This window comes from Perca flavescens, chromosome 7 (genome assembly GCF_004354835.1).
Source record: "Perca flavescens isolate YP-PL-M2 chromosome 7, PFLA_1.0, whole genome shotgun sequence".
NCBI lineage: Eukaryota > Metazoa > Chordata > Actinopteri > Perciformes > Percidae > Perca > Perca flavescens.
Genome location: NC_041337.1, coordinates 22,313,705 through 22,329,149, shown reverse-complemented (window position 1 = coordinate 22,329,149; position 15,445 = coordinate 22,313,705). Strand labels below are relative to the sequence as shown.

The 15,445-nt window shown below is 40.4% G+C and overlaps 1 protein-coding gene across 1 annotated transcript in view; it reads left to right on the top strand.

The window, feature by feature from the left end:
- The first annotated feature begins 7,688 nt into the window (after positions 1 to 7,688).
- Positions 7,689 to 15,445, top strand: part of cntn3a.2 (contactin 3a, tandem duplicate 2) — a 32,382-nt gene continuing 24,625 nt past the window's right edge. The window contains exons 1-7 of the mRNA XM_028582959.1: positions 7,689 to 7,751; positions 8,558 to 8,693; positions 11,793 to 11,968; positions 13,216 to 13,311; positions 13,576 to 13,779; positions 14,633 to 14,735; positions 15,085 to 15,269. Of these exons, the coding sequence (XP_028438760.1) occupies positions 7,697 to 7,751; positions 8,558 to 8,693; positions 11,793 to 11,968; positions 13,216 to 13,311; positions 13,576 to 13,779; positions 14,633 to 14,735; positions 15,085 to 15,269 (955 nt within the window). The 5' untranslated portion in view covers positions 7,689 to 7,696. The remainder of the gene's footprint in view (positions 7,752 to 8,557; positions 8,694 to 11,792; positions 11,969 to 13,215; positions 13,312 to 13,575; positions 13,780 to 14,632; positions 14,736 to 15,084; positions 15,270 to 15,445) is intronic.

The window sequence follows — 15,445 nt, the reverse complement described above, 5'->3', positions numbered from 1 at the left end:
CAATAAACGAAAATAACTAACTAGAGTAATGTGTAAAATAAAGTTGGACTAATGTAAGTACACAGGCACCAAGGGACAAAGTATTTTCAATCATTCATATTAAATATAATAATTCATGGTAAATGCTACATACAGCACCTTTACTTGATGGAATTGACAAATGTAGGTTATATCGAGGTCACATCAAACTTATGAAAATTTTATAATTTAAGGTATTTTATATGCGACCCATGCTTATTAAGATTAATGAATAGTTCTTTTAAATTAGATATTACCTATGAGGATCCATAGCTATAGATGAATAGATGGAGAGAGAGAGAGAGAGAGAGAGAGAGAGAGAGAGAGAGAGAGAGAGAGAGAGAGAGAGAGAGAGAGGTGCATCTCTGTGCTGAATTTACTGGACTTACCCCAGGTCAGACCTCAAAAGCTGGTTTCTAATTGCAGGTCTCTTCTGTAGCCAAGCAAAGTTTTTATTGGCCTACAGCAGGATTTATTTCAAAGTGGATCTTTCCCGTCATTAGCCCCTAGCAAGGCCTCCCTATCAGCAGCAGTAAAGAGTAAATTCTTGAATGTCTAAAGTAATGGACCTCCACAGTCATGGAATTGCAGTATGCAATAAAAGGTATGTTGGACCATTAGTCTTCTATGCAACAGCCTGGCTAATGAACTAGGGCTACCAGAAATGTAAAAAATAAACTTACAACTTACAAAGAAACTTACTGAGTCAATACGAGAGAGAGAAAGAGAGAGCATCCCTACCAGTGTCTGTGTGATATATTTAAGTGAACTGCAGACAACATCCAAATTGTTTTAGATTGACAACCACATAGCTGAGCGATGTGTATGTTCAGATAACGGGTGTAAAAAAAAAAGGATGATGATTTGTGGTTTTGTGAAAAGTGATTACAACAAAAGTGAAAGGGATGCAAGTTTACATATTTGAAGCAATAGCTGTTAAATTGTTCATGAAATAATGAAGTAGGCTATATAGTGTTTCCTCCAGTGCTGACAAATTACTTACAAGTGACAAATTGCCTTCCATTTCTACCTCTGTGTGTGTGTGTGTGTGTGTGTGTTTTTGTGCGTGTGTCCTCTTCAAATAAGAGCCTCCACTTCCCAGTCTTCAAATGCACGCATTTTCCACACAAAGCCTGAGGAATTTCTGTCAGGTGTGCAGTCAGGAGTTGAGCAATGTTCTGTGATGAAAAAACATCATAATTAACATCTTAAATCCCATTTGAAGTGTGTGCATTTGAGATTTCCTCCGCTACTTGGTGTGAAATTGCTGTTTCGCTGTCTGTTAACCGAGCTGCGGAGTTAGCAAATTAAGCGGTGATGTTTTCTTCTATAAAACTGGGTTAAACATGGGGGTCGCTGCATTGTGCGATAAGCACAGATCTTGCAACCATTTGCACTTTTCTTTGTGCTCTCCCAAAATTAGACCAGCTAATAATACAGGAGCATTTACATTGCATCCTCTGAATGGTTGAGAAATAAGACCTAATGACTTCTGCAGCTTAACACACATTTAGGGCACAATGCACACACACACACACACGCACTGAAGAAAGTAATATCTTCAGGGGGTTGCTATTAAGATGGTTAATCCGTGGGCCTCAGGAGGAGCAGAATAAAATATTCCTGGAGGAATCTTTTTCACAACAAGCTCCTAGGATCAAGTGTATGAATAAATTACAGACATAATTAAAGGAAATGTCAAATGGCTGCTGTATGGAGCATTATTAACGATGCCCTGGCCATGTTGAAGGAACCTGGGCCTGAAATGAGGATGATCAATGTAGGTTTAATGGGGCCCCTAGTAGACTGAGGGACTATGGGACCTACGTTAATACGGTTAGGCTTCACTGAGGCCCAGTACACATATTAGACATTGTGTTGATGTACACAAGGGTAACATGACTGTGGTAGTAAAGAAGAGGGATTCACTTTTTGTGATGATTTGTGATTTGTGAGTGAGGGAAAGAAAGAGAGAGACAGACAAAGAGGAATGAAGGGCAGCTGAGAGTGTGCATGAGAGAGGGAGGAAGAGAGTTGGAAGAGAGAGCAGTTTCTTCCCAGTCTTGTCATGGGAAATACATCCTTTCACCATTAACCAATGCAGTCAGCAGATGCTTATCAAAAAACAGTGAAACGTCAGCCTTCTGCAACTCCATAGCAACCCAATTTCTTTCATTGGCGAATGCAGTTTTGAATTATAGTCAAGTTCAGTGAAGTACATTTTCTTTATAGAGCCCAAAATGGCGAATTTGTCTCAGAGGGCTTTACAATATGTACAACATACAACACCCTTCATTTATCCCTAGACACTCCATTCAGATAAGAAAATACAGAAACACGGAGTGAAAAAAGAGAAACCTCAGGAAGAGTAACAGAGGACGATTCCCTCTTCCCAGATAGACAGACATGCAAAAGCTGACGTTTATACAGAGTATAGACAAAGGTAGCAGTTTTAGAATTAGATTTGTAGGTGTATAATGTAACAGTAGATAATCAAGTAAAGTAAATAATTATGTAAATATTAACAGAGTTTTAGGCAAAATGTAAGTGTTATCAAACTCCTGTTAGAATAGTCAGGTAGTAGCATAAACACATTTTTTTTTTTTAAAGTAGACATATTGGCTTGTCATAGCACGGAAAGCACAAGTGTAACTAGTAACATTAACAATGGCTCCATTCTATTTAATACTAGCATCCTGAAACTGCCATCATTTTAATATTTCAAGATCAAGATTCAAGATTTATATCTGTTTTCCCTACTTTGACATGTCCCAATTTCAGTAAAAAAGGACAATTAAAAAGGGAGAAATGTCACCAATATTAATATCATCAATTTGTACCTGCTCCATTACATTTCCATAACAACCAGGTCCATTGTTTGTGGCAGAGTGGAAAACAGGTTCAGTTGTACCCACAACACTTCAGTCTCCTCCAATCACAAAACTAGTTTGAGTGATGTCACTCAGCCCACAAGCATGCCCCGCTTGCACACAAAGAAGAAGCCACACTCACACATTTTCGGGTAATTTTAACACCCCACTCTGCAGCTCTATATTTTCAGCATCTTGCAGCTCATTATATTGGTTGCCTGGTACATGTATGCTTCAGTCCCGATGGCTCTCACTGACCTCACATATTATAACTGGCAGCCACTCCTAGCTCATAAGCTCACACAAGCTGATTGTATGCTGCCTGCCTACAGTGAAATGAACATCTTGCTGAAGAAAACAAGTGACTGGTAAAGAAAATGACCAAGACCTATATCTTGCAGGAGTTCGTTTTTGAGACTTTATGCCCCCTAGTGGTCAGAAATCTCTTAATGTTGCTTTAATACTGTCAAGCCAAGCCAAGTATTGGTGTCTTTCCTACATAGGCTGTCCTGGCTAGCATCTGGGGTTTCTCATAGCAGCCCTGCCTCCTAAAAAATTACGTTCCAATACAATGAAACTGCATTTTAAATAATTTCTGAAGGAAACGTATTTTGTCTTTGATGTATAACAAATATGTTTCTAATCAAAGTCTGTGAAAGTCCATGAAGGGAGATCGGGGTGGATGGATGGGTCAAACTAACAAAGGACATTCTCCCAGGACACCGCTGTTCTTGTCCCATGTGAAACCAAAAGTCAATGTAGTTTACGTGACGTACTTAACTTATGTACCAAACTTAAATTACGTAACAAACATACTTATTTTAACCCAAACCATCATATGTTTTAACCTAACCAAGTAGTTTCGTTTCAATTCACAACATTAACCACAACAACCAGACAGGGTTCAGAGCGTCTCCTTCATTTGTCTTTCTGAAAAGCGGAAATATATTCCTCTCTATATTCTTTTATTTTGCTAAAATGATAGCTAATTGCATGTTACTAGCCTACGGTTGTAGAGACCAATTTAACTTGAAAGAAATATGGTTTGCAACTCAAATGCTGTGAGTTTGGTCTGGAGAATAGCTTATAGTGGTCAAATATTGCTTATTGCAGCTTTAATGTTCCACTTTTATGAGAAATTATACATGCTTGCAGAATTTTTCTGTGATTCAGTATCAACTCCGGTTCATGTTTTAATTACACTTCATGATCTGGACTAGAGTTTTTTTTTTTTAAATACTGTTGTTCTTGGCTATAGACATACAGTCTTTGGTGCAAAGGCACCTAAGTATAGGCTGCATGTGGGCCAGGAGGACCTTACCAAATAAATTATATCTACAAGTTAACCCTTTAGAAATTAGCTTGCTGCTTACTTTTTGTTGTCTAAGCTTGGGAGAAATACCTTATAAAGAACGAAAATACAAATGACCCTACTCCCCTAATAGTGGGTGAATCAGGCTCCCTGTTTCTTCGCAATATTGTGGTCTGACGCAGGGGGGCGCAGTTCCCCGCCAGGTGCGTCTTCCTCCCTCCCGCACCTTCCTATCCCAGCGCTGCTGGTTCTGGCTGCTCCATCATCGCCTCTCGCCGCCGTACAGCCCACTTCTTCTTCGCAGCGAGAGCTGACTTGATGCGCATAATAAATCATCACTACAAGATTCCCCTTCAAGCCCAATTTCAGACCTACGCGTTTTGGATTTGAGAGCGTTAACACAGGCGAGAGTCGAGCCTCTTAACTGGGGATGTTTCAAATGTAATTTAGCACGGCAAACAACGTGGGTGTTGTGTGTGCGTGCGTGTGTGTGTGTGTGTGTGTGTGTATTTTTTGGTGGGGAGTGGAGGAGAAGGGGGAGAGCAGCGATATGAAACGCGTGTGTTTATGTCTCCTGTGTTACCCGTTATCTTTGACTGATCACCGGATTTTTCACCTGTATGAACGACCTTGCGATTCTGACCGAAATTTTTCCTAAAAGGGTTTCCATGGAGGATCAATCTGTCGCTTTTTCCGTGAGGGCTGAATTTGTTTTCTGCTGGTCTCAAGATATTTCAAGATAAGAGGTAAGACAAAAAAATAATAAATAAATAAAAAATAGCCCATGAGCGCGCTTGACAATTGTGAACGTGCAGAAATAGAGAAAGCTACATTATTTACACAGTGATATTTATATGCTAAAATATTTATTCACTTTAAAAGGCGTATATATGTCGGCCTGGCTTGCCTGCTGTCCAATTTGGCCCATCAATTTCTAATGCTATTTATTTGAAAATAATTGTTTAGGCTGGAGTAACGTGACGTGCCCTCCCAACTGCAGCCAATTCCTCCACTCCGGGTAGTCTGACTTTGGAGGGGCATGCATTCAGACACAGGCACTGTGCTATTTTGTTTTAAATAGTTGTTGTTCTGTGGCTTAGCCGTGCCTTTCTTTGTCAAACTGATGTAGAGATGGTGCTTCATTACTCACGTAGTGGTAATTTAGCCTCTAACTGCTCCTGTGGTTCCTACCTGGTGTGGTGCCATACACTGCAGCTTGGCTTCACCTCACCCTCTGAAATGTGTTGCTACATGCCAACACAAAAAAATCTGAATGTATGGTGCTGGTGTGCACAAAATACTTGAAATGTATCCAAGTGTTACCAAGGACCCTCTTCCAAAGGAATTAGTAGGTAAAAATGCCTTCAGCAAACCTTGACAAGTGTCGCGACAATGATGAGGCTGTATGCCTCCTGAGATACAGTAAGTGTAGAAGGTACACACACACACACACACACACACACACACACACACACACACACACACACACACACACACACACACACACACACGAAAACCATTTCTACCCTGCAACATTCACCATGTAATTGCATACTGGTATGTCACAATGTCAGCTGAAATATTTGTGATGAATGCAGCGAAGGCCTTCAAGTAAGTAGGCTACACTCCCACTCTGCCAGCTGGGCTATTTGTTCAACCAGCGTGTTACTTGGATGCTGGTGGAGTGTGATGGAGGTGCTAGATATCGTGATTATACATTATTTAACCCAGTGGTGTCTTGATACAGGAAGGTACCCTCTGTGATTGAGAGTGTTTCACCCTGCAAAGCGTTCTCACCACTTTCTATCACACTCATCGTTATTATCCATGAGTGCAAGCTGTGTGTGTGTGTGTGTGTGTGTGTGTGTGTGTGTGTGTGTGTGTGTGTGTGTGTGTGTGTGTGTGTGTGTGTGAAATCTTATACATTATGTACATGCAAACCACTGAGTGATCTGCTCTGTTTCATATCACTGACAGAATCCTGTAACTCTGTATTTTGCATTTGCAAATGATTTATTAGACCTGCATGGAGAAAAAGGAACACATTGCATCAGCTGATACAGTTGTGCCATCCCTGACAAAACCCCATTACAAATGCAAACCATAACATGCAAAGTCGACAGTAGTGTGATACCCACTGTACCTTCCACACACCAATCCTCAGTCCTGAGGTGCCAGCAGTTTGCACACTGGGGGCCTATCACTTAGGTATGGCATGCAGGACTCGTCTTGAGAGAAGGCATACCAATCCAATTTTGCAGACTTTGGGGGAAGAAAAAGGGCTGAGCAAACATGAAAGGTAGGGAAGAAAATTCTGGCTGAGACCCCACATGTCTGATTTGATATCCAGGTGGCTGATAAACAATTAGACCCTCCATAAGCAGTGCTCTGAACCAGGCTCGCCCCGGCATTAGGACACAAATGAGCCGCACATCCCGGCTTATGTCTTCTAAATGGAAAGCCAGTGTGTGTGGAGCGGGGGTGTTATCCTAAAGTGAGTGTTGTGTGTAGGTAGATATGTGTGGGTTGGGTGACATTTAGCAGATTGGTGTTATTATCTGTCTCTGCCCTTAATATATCTTGAGCACCTCTTGAAGAAATTTGTGATTCTGTGTTTGTGTTCATGTGCATGCTTTTATGCAGGTACACACTATTCTACACAGATCTGCATATACTACTCCAACCACGTGAATGTGTGTGTGTGTGTGTGTGTGTGTGTGTGTGTGTGTGTGTGTGTGTGTGTGTGTGTGTGTGTGTGCTCACTTAACTCCTGTGTTTTTGCTAGTTCCCCGTTGTGTGTATGTTTGACATTTCATAATTGCATAATTTCTCGCTTAGTCTCCTGCAAGAAGTGGTTGCATCACAATTTGCAGCACATGCTACAAGCAGGCAGACACTTGCCCTTGATTATGGACCTGGGTGGAATGGCTTTCTCATCAGGCTGTCTTGATTCACCGCAGCATGTGGGGAGACACATGCTGCTGTGGGTGAATCTAATTGATTGGATGGCACCCAATTCCCAGGTCCAAGTCTCCTCAGGCAGCCAGAATAAATCCGTCCAAGTAAAGGATGAGCTTAGGCGTTGGTCACCCTCCCCTAATAGATTGGCATGCATTGCTTCTTCCCATATGCCTCTGGTATCACCCTCAGACATCTCTGGGTGCAAGTTGCCTGAAGCTCAGGGCACAAAGTGAGGATCCTCACTGATCAGAAATGTGAGAATGGACAGAAGTAATGAGACGCATCCTGCACCAAACTCCACATCCAATTTGATCATAGTTATAGTTACACTACTAAAATATAAACTTGCCCTGTCTTCTCCTGATGGGTGATAAAAAGACATAATTTTGAAAGTGCAATGAAAATATCGGGGGTTGGTGAGTTGTTTTACAACAAAATTCTTGTTCAAACAGGTCAAGCTCCCCTCTCTCGGAGAACAAGAGTGCCATTTCGAAGCTTATTGGATGAAAGTCTCATTTGCCCTTCGCTGCCAAAGATGACGTTGCCATGGAAACAGCTTTTACTGTTATCAATCATCGAATGTCTAGCAGGTAAACCACCTTTTTATATGAGTAATGATTCTTTCACGTTTGGACATTTACAGTTGTGGGATGATGGCTCAAGAGCCGAAAATCATGTCAGTGTCAGAGATGATAGGATGGCCCCGGTTTAAAGGGACACTCCTCAGTATTGACTTCCATTCACAACACAGACACAATGCTCTCAATCTTCCTCTTTATGACTGTGATTGTAACCTGATGAAAAAGCATTTGCTGTTGTTTATGTTCACCAAGAACAGAGTCCAAAGATGGTTCCTGTAAAGTCAAAACACACATTTTTTGACATATATTGTACAACAATTTACCAAGAAATTATTATATTTTATCATATGTAAATGCAGTTGTTTTTAAATACTGGAAAAGCAACATTTCTACTTTTAAATTCTCAGGAATGTAGGAAAGCTTTTTGCACACCTCTTTTGTCGGACAGGTGCGCAGGATATGATCAAAAGTAGCAGATCAAAAAGTTTTATCTGATGAAGGTCTGAGACCGAAACGTTGTATTTTTCTTCTAAATAAATTATTGCTTGCGTAATGGTCAGTGTGCGGGATTTTCTCTAAAAATTCACAGGAATGGCATCCTGTTAATATTATTTAGCTTATTCTTTTGGAAGAATCTGCACTTTGCAACATCTCAAGAAATCAAGTAACTTCCCATGTTTAGTAACGTCCAACCTCCCATTTTGATAGAGCCTCCCTGTTAGACCAGGATATCCAATTTCCACCAGAAGTACAGGGAATTATGGTGGCCGAACTCTGCTATCAAAATGCTCAGGCTGTTACTGTTTCTCTGACAGATTGTCTGGACAGTGGATCATACCATGGTCCAAAATGGAGGATGGAGCCAGGTGACTTGTTCATTCCTGTCGACTCCATAGAAGAAGAAGCTACTCTGACCTGTGATGCAAAGGGAATGCCACCTCCTCAGTACAGGTAAGACCACATCCAAATGAAGGCGAGTGTGTGTGTGTGTGTGTGTGTGTGTGTGTGTGTGTGTGTGTGTGTGTGTGTGTTAGTGTGTGTTTGTGTGTATGTGTTTGCATGTGTGTGTGTACGATAAAGATGCGGCTCATTATTTGAGAAACGTTTACTTTTAACTATTAAACTACGAGAAAATCACTAATCCCAAAATCAGTCTCAAAGCTCAGAATCAGCAGCACTCTTTCATCACTGTAAGCATTTTCTGAGGTGTCAATCTCACAAGAGGACCACAAAAATGTAAAGTACTGTCTGTGATAAGTGCAGGGAAAATAACTTATGTATGTACTATATATGTATATATTCTGTATATACATATACGTATATGTGTGTGTGTGGTGTACATAGATACATACATATTACTGTTTGCCTTGCAGTTACCATTCATGTAGGGCCCATTTCACTCATTCACAGGACTGTAAATAAGGATTTATAAAGATTTATCATATGGAATAGGCAGGTGCTTGCTCCCATTTTCTCCAAATTAGACTGAAATGCACACAGACAGCAGTGGCGTCATTATGGCTTTACTAATTCATATTGACTAACACGCTGCCAATCTGCCTCTCGTCTCGCCTGAAATTATCTTAGCAACACACGTGTAGCATCTTAATGCATCTTAAATCTCCTCTTAGAAAACGCTGTGAGACCAATGCAGGTTGTTAGACACCAGTTGGCGCCAACAGGCATTGATTGCAAGTGTCTTTGGCGTTCACCAGTGGACTTACTGCGACACAGCCAGCACAGACAAGCTGAAAGATAGTGATGAGGAGTACGTACGCTCATTATTTCAGGCTTTTCACATTCCCCGCCTAAAACCAGCTATTTCCATGTACTGATTAAAGGTGAAATGAGCATGTTTAACGTGGTGTCTTGTCAAACTGGCTGTGCTAGGCTCTGCAAGCTCTCAGCACCTCTCTGGCTTCTCTCTTGAAGTGTAAATAGAATCACGCTGCTCCCTCCCCCGTCCTCTCTTTTCTCTCTTCTCCTTTCCTCTGTCAGTCCTGTCACTCACAAAGATGAGACTTTTGTAGTATGCACACTGTGGCAGCATAATAACTCATAGGAGAAAAACAAATATTGTATGGAAAAGCATCTTCTCCACAGCAGGTCATAAAAGTGATGCAATTTAAAAACAACAACAACAACATCTAAACCTAACCTTTACTTGACCTGAGGTTTGAAGCCTGTGGGCTCAGGGCTGCAGGATGATTCAAAATGCTTGAGTTTGTCTGTGGTCAGATGTTCAGACAACATGTGTTCACAAAATGAGTCTCAAGCAGAGTAATTCAGTTTTGGAGTTGGTATTCAATCACCTGCCCAATGTTCAGGGCACCACTGAACAGCAAAGGCACTTCAGAACAGGTCAAAAAGAGGTGAAAATGGTGACTATGGGATAAAGAGCTGAATGCACTCCAGTGGGCACAGACACCTAACCACACACATACACAAGTATCACTATATCTGAGCCAACCCTGTAGGTATTTATCATACAGACAGTCTTTCAAACTGTATAGCCTTACGAAGTAGGCTTAACTGCAGTACATGCAGAAACACAGCTATCAAGTGTCAAGAGTTTGGCAGCAAGCACTTATTGACGCATAGTGTTTTGGATATTCTTTAAAAATTGGAGATTATTATCATTTTGGAGGTTAGACTCGAATACTTTTTGGACATTTGGCCAATATGGCCTCCACGTCTTTCATTTCCACTTAAGAGAAGTAGAATAGCAAAATGTGACAAAGTGAAAAAGCCCAAAGTCCACCCCAAAGGGACTTACCATCTCCAAAAGAAAACACTGTTCACAAACTGTACCAAACAACTCTATTGTAGTCCAGCCTTTACTTCCGTGACAAACGTGCGTCACTTTGTAACACATGTTATAATACTCGCCTAGCTGGCAGCTGTGGCACGCCCTCATACTCCCAACAAAGATGGAACAGAAGTGAGATGCCTCACTCGGTAGCTGAAACAGAGAGCTCAACACACAGGGTGAAAAGAGGAGCTGCAGCAATGTGCAGTACAACAAAAATATGGTGTTTTTTGAAAATTACACCATGTAAACCTATTCTGGTACAACCTCAAAATATAATTATGAACCTGAAAATGAGCATAATATGAGCACTTCAACCTCTGCTTCATTTATTTGATAGCACAATCTGAAGCATTTTTTTTTTAATTCCCACACTTAGTGCTAAGTGTGGGAAAGATGTAATAGAAGGGGAAAAGGAGTGTAAAATGCCTCCTTTGTTACATCAGTCTACTGTTACCTCTTGCCAAGTGTTAATGTTTTGTCCTAATGAGAAGTCAAAAGTGGAATAATGTCACATTATGTAAATATAATGTGACAGAGAGGAGGTGATTAAGGTTAAGACTGATGATGATATCTAGGATGGCTTCTAAAACCTTTATCTTGTGCTTCCCTTAAATAGCAGAAGACAGCTTTGTGTATGATACTCTAAGATTAAAATTTAATGATCCCTGTGGGGAAAATGGGATCACTGCAGCAGCAAATAGTGGTAGAGCTAAATAAAGAAAAATAGAATAGAAACAGAAGAATACTATATAAATGAGAAATGTGCATTTTAAGGGTAAAATAAACACGTAACCGATAACACTAGAGCCATAATGGATTACAGAATTACTAGATTACAGGGACAAAACAATATTCAACAATCATGAAATGTGCAGAATATGATAGAAGCATGAAATCATCAACCACACTTGCAGTTTTTGTCAATAATATAGGACTGTAAAGATCAACTGTCAAGTCCAACTCTTTATGACTTTAGAAAATGCTTTTGTTTGAAACTTTGGAAAGTTGAAGTACTGCAGGAAACAAATTAACCGTAAGATTAATGCTGTTCATGCTACAACCTGCGAGCCTGTGAATTCCTCGAAACCAGCACAAATGTACAGTATATTATTCTGACTTCAAGTGAGTTACTACAGTGAGTTGTGTTCTCCACCCGCCTCCTGTCAGACCACCTTGGTTGGTAGAAAGAAATGGACGGTGCATTTTTCCAGGGACTGATGGTGTCTTTGCCCTCACAGATGGTCATTGAATGGGACTCTCATAAATCTGAGCCTGGATCGCCGGCGGCGTCTGTCTGGGGGCAACCTCATTATAAGCAGTCTGGACCGCTACCAGGATGTAGGCATGTACCAGTGCATGGCGTTCAACACTGTAGGAGCTATCCTCAGCAGGAGAGCAAGTCTGCAGTTTGCCTGTAAGTTGAAGTTTGTTTTTGTAATTTTTTATTAAGAAATAGTATGGAAGTGTAACTGCGCTTAGCAAATAAAGAAGCCGCACACTGAACTAGGTGGGTGATATTTGCAATATTTATGAGTCCTGCAACTTTGAAGCAACATTAAATGCTGGAGTAACACGGGAGCAGTTTGAGTGTGACGACTTTTCTTTAATGACTACTTCACTTTTCGTCGCTTAGCTCGATCAAAAGTCATTGTTTATTGTTTTTATTGGATGTACTCTGGGGTAGTGTATAAAGAATACCTCAGTAAGGATTTTAAACCAACGTTTACTTTGACTGGAACATAATATGCCGGTACTGTTATGAAATGTAATGCAAATGAATAAAATAAACAGTGCAAACATTGCTTTGAAAGGCTGTACATAATACATTGTGATTTATCTCGCATCACATATATTTGGTGGCGAAATCAGCAAACGTCTCAAATGAATAATATTTATATGCTATTCATTAAGGCTTCTATTCATCAGGTCGCAACTAAACATCTTTTCACACCTTCTCTGGCAGGTATCTGGCCATGCAGATATTTTTGGTTGTATTTGACATGTTTTTAAGATAGGCAATGCTAAGACATACTGACATAAAAAACTCAAGAACAATGAGTGTTAGCAGAAATAATATATTGGTTACGCTGGATAATCTACACACCTCACTGATGAAAGGTTTTCTCATTTTCAACTTTAAATGAAAATCGAAAACTTTGAAACTGATTAAGCGAAGTTATTGGATTATACAGAGTACCTGGCACATACCTGCATAGCTGAATACCACCAGAGGTGAAATAAACGTCTTTTTATTAAAGCATACGATTCAACATACATTTCACTTGTACATTCTGAGAATTCTTTGGCTGAAGTATTGCTTTTAAATACTTTCTTTAGTGTTTTCAACCTTTTCTTGTTGTTTTATGGCCTTGGTTTGGATTGCAACATATCCCATCATGCCATGCTCATGTGGTTACTCATCTTTCATAGAAATGAACACAACTAGAGTTATGAAATGCACTGTATTTGTGTATTTGTGCTTTACAAAAAAAAACTCATATCAACAAGCTCCTCTCTCTCTTTCTCTCAGGCATAGCATAAATGCAGTTCCCATGACAATTTCCTTATGGGTTTGTGTCAGTGTTTTGCTGAAAGCTTTTGCTCAGCTCTGATATGTGAGATCCTGCGGTGATCTTTCTTTTCATTTTTTGTTTCCCTTAGACCTGGATCATTTCAAAGTCCACACCAGAAGCGCAGTGTCTGTCCGTGAGGGACAAGGAGTGGTGTTGCTTTGTGGAACGCCCACTTCCTCAGGAGGTAAAACCTTCATCAACTCCAACAGTTCTTTAAAGTTCTCATGTTTTGACAAGATGAAAGTATAATCTTGTCACTATTGTTTAGCCTTTTTATAATCACATGTAATACTCTTAATCACATTTAAAGGCTAACTTTCTTTTTTTCTTCAACCTGGACCATATTTCCCTATGTTCTTTTGTGTTTGAGTGACTGATGGGAAGGACAATCTTTGACTACTATCAAGTTAAATGGTATCCATGATTAGCTCATATGTTTGTCTTCCAGACCTTACGTATGCATGGGTCTTCAATGAGTACCCGTACTTTGTTCAACAAGACAATCGGCGTTTCGTCTCCCAGCAGACAGGAAACCTTTACATTGCCAAGGTGGAGCCCTCTGATGTGGGTAACTACACTTGTGTCGTGATGAACAGCATCACAAAGGGCAAAGTTCAGAGCTCACCCACGTCTCTGATCCTCAGGACAGATGGTAAGACGCAGCTCACGGCCATGATGTGACAAGTGTGCCTTTTCAGCCGTGTGTTAAGGACCTTTCCTTTCAAGGTGGCTTTAATCATCGTACTTGCATGAGTGCTTGTGCCTCGCTGTAGTTGAGTCACCAAGTGCTAATGCTTGTAAGTAAATAGTTGCTGCTCAATGTAGGCCAGCAAACAAAGCACCCAAATCTCTTCTTTGCTGACTTGGCTTTCCTATAATTCGCATTCCCTTTAAAAGCTTTCCCTGTGCTTTCACATGAATTTTCAAGTCGGTTTTCTTTGGTCCGTTGTTCTATTCTCTTTTACGCCTTCATAGAAAGAGTGAATAAAGATTGCCTTCGAATGAATTAAACATAAGCCATACATCACTGGACCATTACATTGAGTGTTCTGGTGGCTCAACCAGTTAGTTGCCACTCAGTGTACTATACATGTAGCTGCATAAATTTAAATCCCATCGCATTGCTTTCTGATCCTGGCCTTGACTGTCTTAAATACTGATATAAACAATAAAACACCAAAGGTTGGGAACTGCCCACTCAAGCTTTGAAATAATAGATAAACAGCCATACTAGCTGGAAAGACAGATATTTCAAATTCTACTGTCTATTCCACCAAAAGAAGATTTTAATTATTCCTTGCTGGTATTTCACTGCACTCTGGCGACTGCACATTTAAGTGATGTACTACTTTGAGTTTACCCATGAGAGAATGTTTGCTTGTGTGTCTTTTATTTTTCCTCTGTTAGTTTTACAGTGCTATTGTTTGGCCCGTAATGCGAGCCATATTGCTTGTAAGTCATGAATAATGGACGACTGAGCAAGTTCTTGTGCTTGCTCCTCATAGGAGTGATGGGTGAATACGAGCCGAAAATAGAAGTTAATTTCCCAGACAATGTACCCGCCGCAAAAGGATCAACAGTTACGCTGGAGTGTTTCGCCCTTGGGAAGTAAGCTGGATTCCTTCAAGCATGTTTTCAATCTTGTGCTGTCGCTCATTCCAGATTTCTGGATTTCTATATAGTAAAGTTACTGTGGCAATTATATTTCTTAGAGTGTGGCATCAAGCCATGATAGGTCTGAAACCCACGTGAGACAGGGTTTTTTTGTTGCCGGTTTGGGTTAACTCTAAACCATTCATCCGCCAAATAAATACAGTGAAGAATAGGCTTTTTAAGCTCCATCAAACACTATTGCAGTAGTATTACAGAGACCTGCAAAATGATGCGATAATCTTACAATTTTTACAGAGCTTGAATCAGAATCTCCGCTGAGGTTTTCTTCCTCTGTCTCTTCCAGCCCTGTCCCTGAAATCACCTGGAAGAGGGCTAACGGCGTTCCCTTCCCCAGCAAAGTCAAAATGAAGTACTCAAATGCTGTGCTGGAGATCCCCAGCTTTCAGCAGGATGATACAGGAGGATACGAGTGTGTGGCTGAGAACAAGATGGGCAAGAACACAGCTACTGGTCGACTGGCCTTTTATGGTACTGAGACTTTTGTTTGGCTTGCTAAGAGCATGACAACACAAAACATGTTACTAAACTATTACGAATTGTGTAAGATCTTTGCTGTTGCTGTTATATGTGACATCAAGAATTTGTTTAAGTGGTTAAGGTTAAGAGTTGCTTTTTTGGTAAAATAATTGTTTTTAGCATTTAAC